The sequence below is a fragment of the Gracilinanus agilis genome, chromosome 2 (genome assembly GCF_016433145.1).
Source record: "Gracilinanus agilis isolate LMUSP501 chromosome 2, AgileGrace, whole genome shotgun sequence".
NCBI classification, from domain to species: Eukaryota; Metazoa; Chordata; class Mammalia; order Didelphimorphia; family Didelphidae; genus Gracilinanus; species Gracilinanus agilis.
Window position 1 is genome coordinate 179,444,569 of NC_058131.1, and position 14,823 is coordinate 179,459,391.

Below are 14,823 nucleotides of genomic sequence, written 5' to 3' on the forward strand. Positions count from 1 at the left end.
TTCATCTTAATAGATCTTGGCTTACCATCCACTACTAGTAGATTCTTCCAAAAGCCTGTCAAAGTTATTAGATCTGCCAGTTTGCAACTTCAGGTCACTACAGATCCTCTCAAAGGTCTTGCTACTCCATCAAAAAAGCTCTCAAACCTCTCCAGTCAGGGGTGTCCCATCATACAAACCCGAACTTGACATTCTTCAGACCATAAAACCAACATCCAGTTGATTGCTAAGTGCTTTGACACAACTTCCAGTACTACTTCATATGACCAAAACAGCAAGGTTTGCCAGAACACCCAGAGGATACAGTTGGGTTAGCCTGGCTGTTATCAGAGTCAATGTCTTTTTCTTTTAAAGGAGAAAAAGGGAAAGATTACTCTCCCCTCCATACCGGACGTTTTAAAACTGCTCTTCTTCTAGCTACACCTCTACTCCACCCCACCTTAAAGAATAGATGAGATATACAGATAAAGAACAAAACTAATGTATTGTCATTGGGACTAGAATCCAATCAGTGCCCTCTGAGAAGTTAATCTTATAAGTAAATCTTGGAAAATTTAAAGAAGAGACTTTATGTATAACTCATGTAACCCTCTAATTGTATGGAGGATCTTGAGGTCAAAAGGATAAATGATTTGCACAAGGTCACACAAATATTAAGTAGCAGAATCAGAATTCAATCCCAAGGCCTCCAACTCCACAGTTACTCCTCAACTACATGAAGACTCCAAAGTTGCCTATCTTCAATCTATTGGGAATCCTACCATGTGCATCTCCATTAGTATTGCTTTCATTATAACTCTCTACCCAAAATTCTTCAACAGCCAATTGTCTGTTGTTCAAATCCCTCTAAAATCCAACCATATCTTCTCTAAACATTCCTACTTCTTCCTAACACATAACCTCGCTGGCCTTATGAATAAACCATGACTTCATTCTATTATTTTACACATCTGAAATATTTTCCCATCTCTAACTATCCAAACCCCATACATTCTTCAATCAAAAAGTCCTACCTCTTCCTTGAAGCTTTCTGTTACTATTCCACCTCTCATTGACATTGGTAGGAAAAACTAAAGTATAGATTATTCTTGTATGCTATCACTTGATATGTACTAGTTTCATCTCCCCAACAAGTCTCTAAGTTTGGTGTGGGCAAGGACCATGGCTTTTGCATGTTCTCTTTCTCCTACATTATTATCTCTCCTCTAGTATTTGATAAATTGCTGAATATGTAGTAGGCGCTCGATATAATATTAAGTGACAAATTCAGAGACAAGAATTGATTTTACTGGCTAATAGCATTCTGGGAGTACAGAGAAAAAAAATAAATCCAATATTAAGGGCATGAAGAGTTTTATAAGTATTGGTTAGAAATCCTAACACCTATGTTTCTTTACCCAATTTCACTATCAGCTCAATCCAAGGGAAGGTTTCTTATTTGTAAGCAGATCAACATGAAATGTCATCTTGAAAAGGAGTGACAATGTGCTTTATTTTAAGAAAATAACAAGAAGCATAACCGGAGCCATGCCAGGATGCTCCAAATGATAATACATTTGTCCTAACTAGGGCATTATCTTTCTAACACTCTCTGTAAGATTTGAGTTTTAGCTAACTGATTTAAGAGTGCTAGAAAAAAGATAGAAATAAGTTCTAAAGGAAATGGCCAGATAAGGGAAGGTTTCTCCTCCCCACACTTAAACCCCAGCAGAAATACAGCACAATTCATCTAAAGAGCACACAGAGCAGCACCAAAACATGCTATTTACAATAAGATTTTTCATCAACATAACCCACTTGGATGCTTTGGAAAACAGCATCCTATAAAAAAGCAGTTTGCTAAGAAAACTGTCAATGTCTAAGTGCCTAAGGAGTATCTGAAATTGCCAAGGAGTGGGGATGTGCAAACTCAGCAGCAAAAGGTTCTTTTGCTTCATGGAAAAGTGATGGTAGTCAAAGGCGTCAACTCTAAGGTCTGGTCTAATGGGGGCCGTTGCTCCTGGTATTCAGCTGTATGTCCATTCCGATGGTGGCCATATTCAAACTTGATTCTCAGCTCACCAATCTTGGACTGAGGCAAAATATCTGGAATCCATTCAATGATGAAAGGTGTTGGTTCCTTCTGATCTGGAGAGGTGTTGCCTAAAAGGAGAAACAATAATCACATATTGAATTTTCACCTATGTATTTTGGACACAATCAAGTGTGGGAAATAGTATGATATGTAAGATGGTAGATAAAATCCTTTCTAGAATACAAATGAACTATCTTCTTATCTCATTACTCTTTGTATTAAGGATCAGTTTTAATTAGTTAATAACATATCATAGAGCATTATGCTCTCATTAGACTTATAATTGTAGGTGATCTAAAGGGCAAAAGACAAATGGCTGTTGTAAACAGGTTAGAACATGTTACCAACAATGATTAATGCATAAAAAGTAGTATGAAAGACATTATCAAGAACATTTATGACTGAAAAAGGTGGAAGAGTTATGTAGTGGGATTTATAGAAAGGTTAGGGGTTTTTCAGAATAAGAAGGCAGCATATTATCTGATGGGGGGGGGGGGGGGGGGAATGGCAGGGAAGGGAGAGGGCATGAAGGGAGAGGGGTAGACCAATGACCTCACTGACACAGAAAATTCCCAGCAGAGGAAACTCTTCTTACCAAAGCAGATCAGTACCTTCTCAGTAACTTAAGGTCTAGGGCACTAATAGTTTAAGTTACTTACCCAGAGTCACTTGGCCACTGTGTCAGAAACAGAACTTGAAGGCAGGATTTTTTGGTTTCAAGGCCAGCTCTCTATCCACTATCCCAAAGGTGTCAAATATGCATCCCATAGATGAATGATGCCTACCACACTCCCGGGTATGGCTTGAACCAGATTAAAATGTAGTTCCTATCTAATTTTAATGTCTTGATGTAATAATGAAAAAAAAGAAATATATAAGGGCAGCTAGCTAACACAGTGGATAGAGCACCAGGCATCAAAAGAACCTGGGTTCAAATCTGGTCTCAGCCACTTCCCAGCTGTGCGTCCCTGGATAGGTCATTTAACCCCTATTGCCCTTGTCCCTCTTCTGCCTTAGAACTGATACTAAGACAGAAGGTAAGAGGAGAAAAGAAGTATCTAAATATGTCTGGATTGCTAAGTAAATATGTAGCTTGCAGGAATCCTTACGTACAGTTTACAGGCACTCATTTCTATGTGAATGTAAAGCCACTGCACTTCACCATGATGTCTCCTGTTAAAAGCTTAGATGCATCAAAGTATCAAAATCCACCACATTATTTCTGTTTGAAGTGCTTCTATTCACATAGCTGACTTCGCTTTACTGCTTAGGAATTTGGTCATCACACCACTGAAAAATGTTAGGTTCTAAACCAAGTTGATACATGACTGTCTTCATTCTTAATATTTCCCTCATCTGGAATACACTCTTGTTACCACATAAGTCATCAAATTCTAGAGCATGAACCTGAAAAACAGTAAACTATATAGGACTGACAACAATAAAGGACTTCAAAGATCATTAATTCCAAATTTCTTTATTACAGGTGAGGAAACTAAGACCAACACAGGTAAACTGACTTGCCTTAGCTAGTATGCTAAGAAGCTGATACCTGAATCAAGGATTTCTGATTCCAATTCATGGCTCATTCACTAGTCTTTTCTTTTTTCTATCTCACATAATTTTTAAATATTTTAATTTTTCCCCAATTATATGTAAAATAAATTTTAAAGCAGCTAGGTGGCTCACTAGATTGAGAAGCAGGCCTACAGGTTGGAGATCTTGGGTTCGAATATGACCTCAGACACTCCCTACCTGTGAGATCCTTGACAATTCACTAATTCCCATTGTCTAGTCCTTCATTCTCTTCTGCCTTGAAACCAATACACAGTATTGATTGTAAGACAGAAGAGTTTTATCAAAAAATAAAAACAATTTTAAACATTTTAAATAAAAATTTTAAGTTGCAAGTTTTCTCTCTCCTTTCCTTTTTTTTTTTATATTTTTATATATTTTCTTCCTTCCCTGAGATGGTAAGCAATCTGATATGGATTTTACATGTGCAGTCATGTAAAACATTTTTCTATATTAGTCACTTTGTGGAAGAGATCTAAAAAAAAAAAAAAAAGAATTGACCTCCCTCCAAATGAAAATGATCTCTTCCTCCTCAAATTTCTCATGGTATAGTACCTGAACTTCTTGTTCACACATAACTGACTCTTTTTCGTATTATAAATATTTGTTTGTTTATCCCCCTTTAGAATGTAAGTCCTGGGGCAGCTGGGTAGCTCAGTGGAGTGAGAGTCAGGCCTAGAGACAGGAGGTCCTAGGATCAACCCAGCCTTAGCCACTTCCCAGCTGTGTGACCCTGGGCAAGTCACTTGACCCCCATTGCCCACCCTTACCAATCTTCCACCTATGAGACAATACACCGAAGTACAAGGGTTAAAAAAAAAAAAAAAAAAGAATGTAAGCCCTTTACATGGAATTCCATGTATAATCTGTTTCTGTATCATTCAGTACCTTACAACAAAGAGGTCATTCCATAGAGAGGCTTGTTGAAAATACATAGATGGATAATACATGCATAATCCAGATCAAATTGCTAACAGCTCTAAGAGGGGGAAGGAAAGGAGAGAAACAATTTGGATCTTATAATTTTGGAAAATTTTTCATTGTGTTGAAAATTCTTATTACATGAAATTGGGAAGATAAAATATCTTTGAATAAAAAAAAAGAAAAAAGAAAACACATGGATGACAGGTGGTTTTACCCCTGGTAAGGTACCTTTCCCTCTTCTCTCCTCCCTTAAAAAAAATACATGGATGGCATAGACCAGTGATGGCAGCCTTTTAGAAATTGAGTGCCCAAACCTCAACCCTCATGCCACATATAAGCCCCAAACCTAACCCAGACAGGGAAGGAAGGAAGCACTCCCATTGGGCTGCTGGGCAGAGGGGCAGGTGATGAGAGAAATGTCCTCGGGCACATGTGGAGATTGGGAAGGGAGCAGCCCCTTCTAGCATGTGTGCCATAGGTTCGCCAATACAAGTATAGAACTTTATTTAAGGGCAGAGAAATATTTTATATATAAATATGTCTCTGTAGTATGTTTATATATGGAGACATTATCACAAGTGTATGACTTTGTACTTGGTATAGTGCCTTTCAGGCAAATATATGAATTAACTCTTTCAAAAGTTATGCTCCTCAAAAGGTGTATTGATGCAACATTTACAGTTTAAGAATGCAATTTTTTTTTAATTTTTTTTTTTAATACAGAAATAGGAACTTTTGGGGCAGCTGGGTAGCTCAGTGAATTGAGAGTCAGGCCTAGATAAGGGAGGTCCTAGATTCAAATCTGGCCTCAGATACTTCCCAACTGTGAAACCCTGGGCAAGTCACTTGACCCCTATTGCCCACCCTTACCACTCTTCCACCTAGAAACCAATACACAGAAGTTAAGGGTTAAAAAAAAAAAAAAAAAGGAAATAGGAACTTTTGCACAAAATGGTTGTTTGAATGGGAGGCAGACCACCCAGCACTAATATACACTTAGTGCAGCAAAAATCTGGAATCCACACCAGCCTAAATAATTATTAAAAAAAAAAAATCCAATGAAAAATCTCTATAATTTCTTCCACTGCAGAACAAAAAGTCATCCAAAATTCTATGGAAAATAGGAATGGGAGGCATCAAGAAAGCACAAGCAAAGACAGAGTTCCTGTGTTCAGAGAGCTAGAAAGCAGCCAACTCCCTAAGAAAGTATGATCACTCGAGTGAAATAGGAAAGCCCTAGGGTGGGAAGGAAATATCAAGGGAGAGAAAGGAGTTGAACCATGAAGCCCCTTGGGAGCGGCAGTGACCAATGAAGGAAGCAAAGCAGAGACTGGGACTGCCCAGATACCAGGGACTCTAAGGTCTCTAGCACTCAATCTTGAGATGACACAGAGGAACCTGAGGATGCAGTGTTATCAACCTCAGAGATCTAGGAAGATCTAACCTCTGAAACTAGAGGTCAGTATCAGAAAGTAAGGGACCCAGGGAAAAATGAGCAGTGTTGACCAGCTGATCAAAAAGTACAGCATGGGTCAGAGCCTGGCTCTGGAACAAAAACTAAGGTGAAACATAAATAAGTAAAAATAAATACCAACCAGCATCAAAAGTTATTGTAGATCTAGAGATTCCCCCAAAAGGAGTGAATAACTTCATAACAACTGCAAGCAGATTCAAAGGAAAAATGTTTTTTCCACAAGGACTATATGACTACCTAAAAGAAATGAAGTGAGATTTTTTTTAATGACATAAAAGCACTAACAGAAAAAAATTTGTAGGCAACTAAATTGCTTAGAAGGAAAAGTGGTAAACTTTACCCAAGTAATGGACTCCTTGAAAACTAGAATAAGCAAAACTGAAATCAATGAGATAGCAAGAAATATCAGAATAGAATCAAGACTGAAAAAATAGAAGAGAATATAAATTACCTGACCTCACAAACAACTGATCTGGAAAACAAGTAGAGACAATTTAAAATCCTTGTACTTGAAAAATCATAATTTTTTAAAAACCTGGACACCAAAGTTTAAGAAATAATAAATGAAAACTGCCTATATCTATTAAAACCAGAGAGCAAAATAAAGGTTAAAAAAAAAAAAGATGTAGTGTTAATATTCTAATGGGGGAGAAAAAAAGAATCCTTCAGAACTTTAATGTCTTCAAAAAATATAAAAGGAGTTAAGAAAAACAGAGGTTCTGGAGATGCATTGGTTCTGTCCTGAAAGTATGAAGTGTAGAAAGAAAAGGGAGGGTTAAAAGGAAGACATTAATGTAGAAAGGAAAGTGAGTGTAAATTATTGTTTTTCATAATTGGGGTGCACTGTATATATAGATGGTGAAGTGGGAATCAGATGATTTTCACTCTGAAATGAATAATCTCCACACCCCAACACACACACACACACACACACACACACACACACACACACACACACACACACAAATACACAGAGTTTGATATAGAAGTACATCAAATTCAATAGGAAAACAATTAGGAGGGTAGAAAAGTAGGGTACGTTTAAGAGGGAAGATAACATTGGAGAGAATGGTCACAAGCAAAACAAAGTTCCTGATACCAAAGTGGGGAGTAAAAGGAACAAAAAAGAAAGAAAAGAGCTAGAATCCAAGGGAGTGCCCTTCAAGTGAACAAACTGTGGTTTATGAATGTAATGGAACATTATGCACTGTAAGAAATAATGAAAAAGAAGATTTCAGCATTTCTTTGGTACTATGGACCAATATACTTTAGAGAACAAAAAAACTCAGGAGAATAATTTATACAAGGGCGACAACATTATAAAGAAAAACAACTCTGAAATACCTAAGATCAGTGCAATGCCCAAACTTGCTTCCAGAAGACGTATGATGAAGAATGTTACCTCCTCTTCTCAGAGGGGAGATGGATTCAGATACATAAAAAAAAGACATACAACTTCAGACATGGCTATTGTGTAGATTCATTTTTCTTGACTATGCTAATTTGTCATCAGATTTGGGTTTTTTTTCCTCTCATTTTTTTACTGGAGGAAAAAAGACTGAGGAGAGAAGAGAGATTAGCAATAATGATATCAAAAAAGAGGATCACTGAAATATATATTTCTTTAAATGCATGGAACAGAAGGAAACTCAGAAGGAAACAAACAAGAGAGTTTTGAAAGTAACGTGTGTAATTTACTATGTACTTTTAAAATATTCAGTTTCATATGAAATAAAGGCATTCAAATTAATCTTTTCAATGAAGTAAATTTCAATTTTACCAGGTCAGATATTTTGCTTATTTGGAGAGTACTTTAAACAAAAAGCTAAATTTACCTTTTTAATGCCTTGAAAGAGCTTACAAAATTATTTGCAGAAAAGGTATGTCTAATCTTTATGAAACTTTTCCTATACTTTGATATCAATTTATAGACATTGTGCTAATTACCAGCAATTCACACCTACTTTTTAAAGTAGTTTTCCTAAGAAATGTTCTCACTATACACTATGAGAAACTATAGCACATAGTGGCATAGAATATAGAACAGTGAAGTTGAGAGTCAAGAATACTTGTGTTCGGGGCAGCTAGGTGGTTCAGGAGATAGAAAACCAGGCCTGGAGATGGGAGGTTCTGGGTTCATATTTAGTCTCTGATACATTCTAGCTGTGTGACCCTAGGAAAATCACTTAACTCTTATTGCCTAGCCCTTACCACTCCTCTGCCTTGGAACTGATACTTAGTATCAATTCTAAGAGCTTAAAAAAAAAAAAAAAGAATATTTGTGTTCAAATTCTTACTCTGATAAACTATTTGATATGAGCTAGTCACATAACCTGCCTGAGCTTCAATTTCCTCATTTGTACTTTAGAAATAAAAATAATTTTATATTAACTTCACAGGGTTGTGCTATGGCTCAAATATATATATAAAGCATTTTGAAGACTTTAAAGTACTAAATGGCATTTATAGTTATTACTCAAGTACCATATGAGACAGATCTGACTAATTATACATAAGATGTTAATTAAAAGAATATTCAATAATTTAAAACTTATTCAGAAACTGGCTTTCCCCAATTAATTGTGAATAAATTAAATGTGATTCCATCTGAGCAATCTGTCCATTGATACACCATTTTACACTTTTCATTTGTTAGCAGATCATCTTCATGAGTTGCCTTTGCTAAAAATATTGACTATTCAAACAGTAAACTTTTTGAGGATGGAACTTGAACTAGTGAATGGGCTAGGTTCTATCTAAACCTACATAAATAAATGTATTATAATGGCAGAAAGAGAGTTCCTAGAATGTTCCAAGTGGCAGCTAGGTAGCATAGCAGAAAGAATACCAGGCCTGGAGTCGGGGAGACCTAGGTTCTAAATCAGCCTCATACACCTCTCCTGGCTGTGTGACCCTGGGAAAGTCACTTAGCCTTGCTTGCCTAACCCTTACCACTCTCCTGCCTTAGAACTGATACTAAGAGAAGGTAAGGATTAAAAAAACTCACCCCAAAAAACAAAAATATGTTCATTCTATAAACATTAAAGAATCTATGAATCATCAAAGGATAAGTGAAACAGGCCTATATGCTTTGACAGAGAAGGTCAAGATCTAACTATGTGCCATCAAACTGATAACCTAGGACTGTGAGCTGCTCAGATTTTCACAAATGGTGCAAGGCTAAACTGGTCCTCAACTAAATAGCAAACTCACATACATACAAACTAAAACTCTAAAATTTGCACCTCCCAATAGATGGTATTCATATCTACAAAATAATACTGAAAAATATGGGGAATAAGATGACAAAAAAGACTAAAGGGACTAGGAGTATGCTTAAAAAAAAAGTCTCTGTCACTGTCATGGAAGATGTCTTACATGAAGTCCAAATGAAAAAAGAATTCTCTATAGAAAGTGAAATGAGGCCTTTCGGATGTTCCTGTTCAAAGATGATAGTGTGCTGACCTCTTCCTCAATGAGATCTATAATTACTAAAAAACAGTATATAACAATCTTCAAAGGAAAACCAAAAAAAGGATGAAAAATACCTATTGTTCAGATTAGGACAAACAAATGAATGATTTAATATATCGGTACCTATATTTGGGCCAGGCACTATAGTTGGCCACAAAACTGAATAAGCAGAAAAGAGTAGTGTATTATATTTGCGAATTTTTGCACAGTGCTTTTAATGATCCCTTGCTAACTCTATAAAGACTTAACTTTTAAAAATATACATTATACTAAGAATGATTGTGAATCTCAGTTCATCACAATCTTGGAAGAAATTAAGTTGTGGGTGATCCAACTGGATTTCCATTTGAAAATAGAGAAATATTAGCACAAAGATTATTTACTATGACCAGGTGGGATTTATACCAATAATGCAGGGTTCGTTCAATATAAGGAAAACTATAAGCATAACTGACCTTATCAATATGAAAAACAACAAAAAGCATATGATTATATCAATAGATACAGTAAAAACTTTTGACATATAATACCCATTCCTATTAAAAACAACAAAAAGCATGAAAATAAATGGAGACTTTCTTAAAATGAAAATCTCTACAAAACCAAGAGCAAGCAGTATTAGCAAGAGGAATAAACTTGACACTTACTCAATAAAAATAGGGGTGAAGCAAAAATGTCCATTTTTACCACTATTATTCAATATTCAACTAGAAAAGTTATCTACAGAAATAAGACGGGGAAAAAATTGAATGAATAAAAATAGACAATGAGAAAAGAAAAGAATCAAACTTTACAGATGATATGATGGTATACTTAGAGAACCCTAGAGAATCAATTAAAAAAATAATTGAAAAAATTAACAACCTCAACAAAGTTGCAAGAAATAAAACCACACAAATAATCAGCATTTCTACATACCATCAACAAAGTCCAAGATCAAGAGATAAAAAGAGAATTTCTATTTAAAATAACAGCAGACAATATAAAATACTTGGTAGTCTATTTGCCAAGACAAACCCTGCACACAATTACAAAATACTTTTCACATAAATAAAAACAGATTTAAACAACTGGAGAAATATCCCAAGCCAGTAGAATAAAAATGACAATTCTATCTAAATCAATTTATTTGTTTGGTGCTATGCTAATCAAATACCAAAGAATTACTTTAAAGAGCTAAAAAAATGGTAACAAAATTAATCTGGAAAAACAAAAGGCTATCAAGGGAATGAAAAAAAATGTGAAGGAAGGCAATTAGAACTACCAAATTTCAAACTATGTTACAAAGTAGTAATCCTCAAAACAATCTGCCATGGGCTAAGAAAATAAGTGGATTGATGAAAAAAATTAGGTACCCAATAGACAGTAGTAAATGACCACAATAATATAGTGTTTGATAACCGAAAAAGATCTAAGTTTTTGAAGTAAGAATTCACCATTTGACAAAAATTGCTGAAAAAGCTGGAAAGGTAGTTTGGCAGAAACTAGGCATAGATCAACATCTCATACTGTATACCAAGATAGGTCAAAATGAGTACATGATATATAAGGGATGATACCATAAGCAAATTAAGAGAGCATGGAATATTTTACTTGTTAGATCTATGGATAAAGGAAGAATCTATGAACAAACAAGAGATAGAGGATCATGGAAAGTACAAGGGATAATTTTGATTATATGAAATTAAAAGGCTTTTATACCAACAAAACCTATATGATCAAAATGAGAAGGAAATCAGGAAGCTGAAGAAAAAAATTATATTCAGTAAGTTTCTCTGATAAAAGACTTCATCTCTCAAATTTTTAGGAAATCATGTCAAATTTATAAAAATAAGAGCCATTTCCCAAATGATAAATCAAAGTATATAACAGAAAATTTTCAGAAGAAATCAAAGCTATCAATAGTCACATGAAAAAATACTCTAAATCACTATTGATTTAGATATGTGAAAATTAAACAACTCTAAGATACCACCTACTTCATGAGTACTAGATTGGCTAACATGACAAAAAAAGAAAATCACAAATGCTGAAGGGAATGTGAAAAAAAAAAAACTGGAACATTAATACTATGATGGTGGAGTTGTGAACTGGTCCAACTATTCTGAAAAACAATTTGAAACTACACCCTAGGAACTATAAAACTGTGCATATGTTTTGCCCCAGTAATACTAGATCTATTCTCCAAAGAGATGTTGGCAATTTAGCAAAATCATTCCGGTTTATCCAGTAGGGGGTTTACATAGTCAGACTCAGATTTTAGGAAAATTGCTTCTTCCTAAATGGAGGCACCTGAAGCAGAGAGGGCAACCAGAAAGCTAGTGTAATAATCCAGGGAAGAGAATAAGGGCTTGGAACCAAGGTGGTGGCAATATCAGAAAGAGAGAAGGATCATATGCAAGAAATGTCACCCAAAAAATATATGAAGAGGGGGCAGCTGGGTAGCTCAGTGGAGTGAGAGTCAGGCCTAGAGACAGGAGGTCCTAGGTTCAAACCCGGCCTCAGCCACTTCCCAGCTGTGTGACCCTGGGCAAGTCACTTGACCCCCATTGCCCACCCTTACCAATCTTCCACCTATGAGACAATACACCGAAGTACAAGGGTTTAAAAAAATATATATATGAAGAGAAAAAGTCAGAGAAAAAGTTAAATGGTTTATATGAAACACAGAAGGAGGACATCCATCTACACTCCACTAAAACCCTCAAAAAGAGGAAGGCACGTTGGTTCGAATCTCTGCAGAACTATATAAGAACATGGATAAAAATTATACAGGATGAAAAAGGCAGGGTGGACTATAATTTGCATCAAGAAAGGAAAAATCCTCATCAATGAATTATGGAAAGTATTGAGTGGAAGTGTGGTATAGTATAATTGGGATTTATGGCCCAATCTCTGCTACCTGCTAACACTGTGTTCTTCAGGTTGTCAGTTAATAGCTCTGTGCCTCATTTTCCTCATCTATAAAATAAGGGAATTAGATGATCTATAGGGTCTTTTCCAGATCTAAAACCTATGATTTCCTATGTTTAAAAAAGTAGGTTGTTCAATTCCAGAGAATGTGTCATTTCTTTAACTAACCTCTTCATCAAATACCTTGAGGAAGGTTTGATATACAGAGCAGACTCAAAAGTACCATTACCAAACATTCATTAAACTTACCAACTTTCAGAAAAGTTTTCAATTCCAGTGGTCGGAGCACTGGTTGTTTCTCTAAACGACCATAAGTTTCTGCTATGCTCTCTACTTCCACTTTAGGACACTTAAATAGCTCATAAGTACCATCTCGGTTCTGGATGAAGCTCCGGGTGATTTCCAAGGGCATCTAATCACAAAGACAATACCAGAAAAGAATTAGAAGGGCCAAATCTTTAGTAAAGCAGACAATTCAATGATTTTTTTGAACTCTATTGGTTCAGTACACTCAAACATTTGATTTCTCCTTTGCACTTCAAAATGATTATGTCAGCAAACTCAATCCTTTTTCCTGCACACATCCATCCTTTACTTTCTGCATCCATAGTGCAATCCTTAGTGTGAACCATAGCAAGTTAATTATCTCCAGGAATCACTGCAACTTCATTCAGTTCTGCTTATCATCAGCACTGTTCCTTGGTTTGTAAATAAGCTTATTTTTTCATATGCCACCTAATTTCACCTGTCTCCTCAAAACTTTCCAATGGCTGCCCATCATCCACCATTCCAAAATAAAGCCTTACTTTCTGATTGAATTCCCCTTTACCTAGTGGTACTATGGCTTGCCTTTTTCCTTCTCTCCCATTCTACCTACATCTAGAAACTACTTATGGGTTGCCCTGAGATAATCATTGAAGCCTATTGTATATTTTCAGGACCCATAGGACTAGTCTACAATTCACATATAAGCTACACAGTCACTACAAAAGTTGGTTATCTTTCGTCTGGGGATTTGATATTACTTATCAATGTAAACTGGTATTGAATCAGTTGCACTACATTAGCCTTTCCATTGTATAACTAACCCTCAACTAATAAATTCATTTCCCAAGTCTATATTATCTGTTCAGAGAAAGTTTTAAAATTGCTCAAAGATATCCACAGGGTGGGAAAAATGCAAATAGATGACTATTTTAATGGTGTTAGATATGACATGAATTCCAGCTCTGCAGAAGTTTGATGCCTAAGCCTCCAGCAGCACACCCAGCATATGATCCATGCAAAGCCTCAAACTGACTGCCATTGAAATCAAAGATTTCGATAATCATCAGAAAAGTATGGGTTTCTTAATACTAGCCCAGTCACTGCTGGTTTTATATGTAAACACATTGCAAAGAAAGATCCTCCTAATACCAAAAGTTAACAATTAGTGCAAAGCTCTCTTAAAAGCTATAATTCATAGGACTTCTCTCAGAAGGCCTCCTCCCTCTGGACCTCTTCGGATTCTGATCTGCTGACCACCCCCCTTCCCCCTGATCACTATTCTCCTGCCTTAACTCCCTTGATACTGCTCTTTCCTTGTGATCCTCTTCTCTCTCTGATTCTTTTTTGTCTCCTAGTCTGGATTACCAGCCATGATGCACTCAACTCCCTGCCTAACAATGTATGTTCTCCAAGGCTCTCTCCTGGGCCTGCTTCTTTTTCCATATCCTTCCTCTTGGAATTCTCATTAACCCCTTTGAATTCAATTATAATCTCTATGCAGATAAATATTTGCTAAAGCTATATATGCACACCAGTTTCTCTCCTGACTACCAGTCCTCTATCACCAACTTCCTATGGGACATCTTGCTATGGATGGTCCACTGTCATCCCCAACTCAACAAGGTCAAAAGGAAATTCATTAACATCCCTATAAAATCTGTCTCTCCTTCACATTTCCCTATCTGTGTTGAAGAAACCACTACGGTTCTAGTCACTAAGGTCTGCAACCATGGAGTGATGTCCTCTCTTTCCCCCACCTTCTATATCCACTCGCTTGACAAGTCTTATCCATCTGATTCTACATCTCACATCCATCTCCTTCCCTATACTCACAAAGCCAGTGCCTTGTTCAGTTATTCATCACCCCTTTCTTAAGACTACTGCCAATAGCCTCTTAATTTCTCTACTTCTAAAAGCTACCCTTCCCAGTGCCTCCTCCAAACAGCTGCCAAATTTATATTCCTGAAGCACAGTCACCCCAGTTTTCACAACACTAGTGTCTTTCTCTTTCCTGCAGGATAAAGTATAAATTTCTCAGTTTGTTATCTAAAGCTCATCACAATCTGGCTCTAGCCCACCTTTCTGGACTTACTTCACATCATTCACCTTCAGTGTATTCTAT

At 36.2% G+C, this 14,823-nt stretch overlaps 1 protein-coding gene across 1 annotated transcript in view; it reads right to left on the minus strand.

Annotated features, from left to right (window-relative positions):
- Nucleotides 1-1,265: 1,265 nt before the first annotated feature.
- Nucleotides 1,266-14,823, minus strand: part of C2H2orf42 (chromosome 2 C2orf42 homolog) — a 36,576-nt gene continuing 23,018 nt past the window's right edge. The window contains exons 7-8 of the mRNA XM_044660890.1: nt 12,684-12,846; nt 1,266-2,142 (exon numbers count right to left, since the gene is read on the minus strand). Of these exons, the coding sequence (XP_044516825.1) occupies nt 1,934-2,142; nt 12,684-12,846 (372 nt within the window). The 3' untranslated portion in view covers nt 1,266-1,933. The remainder of the gene's footprint in view (nt 2,143-12,683; nt 12,847-14,823) is intronic.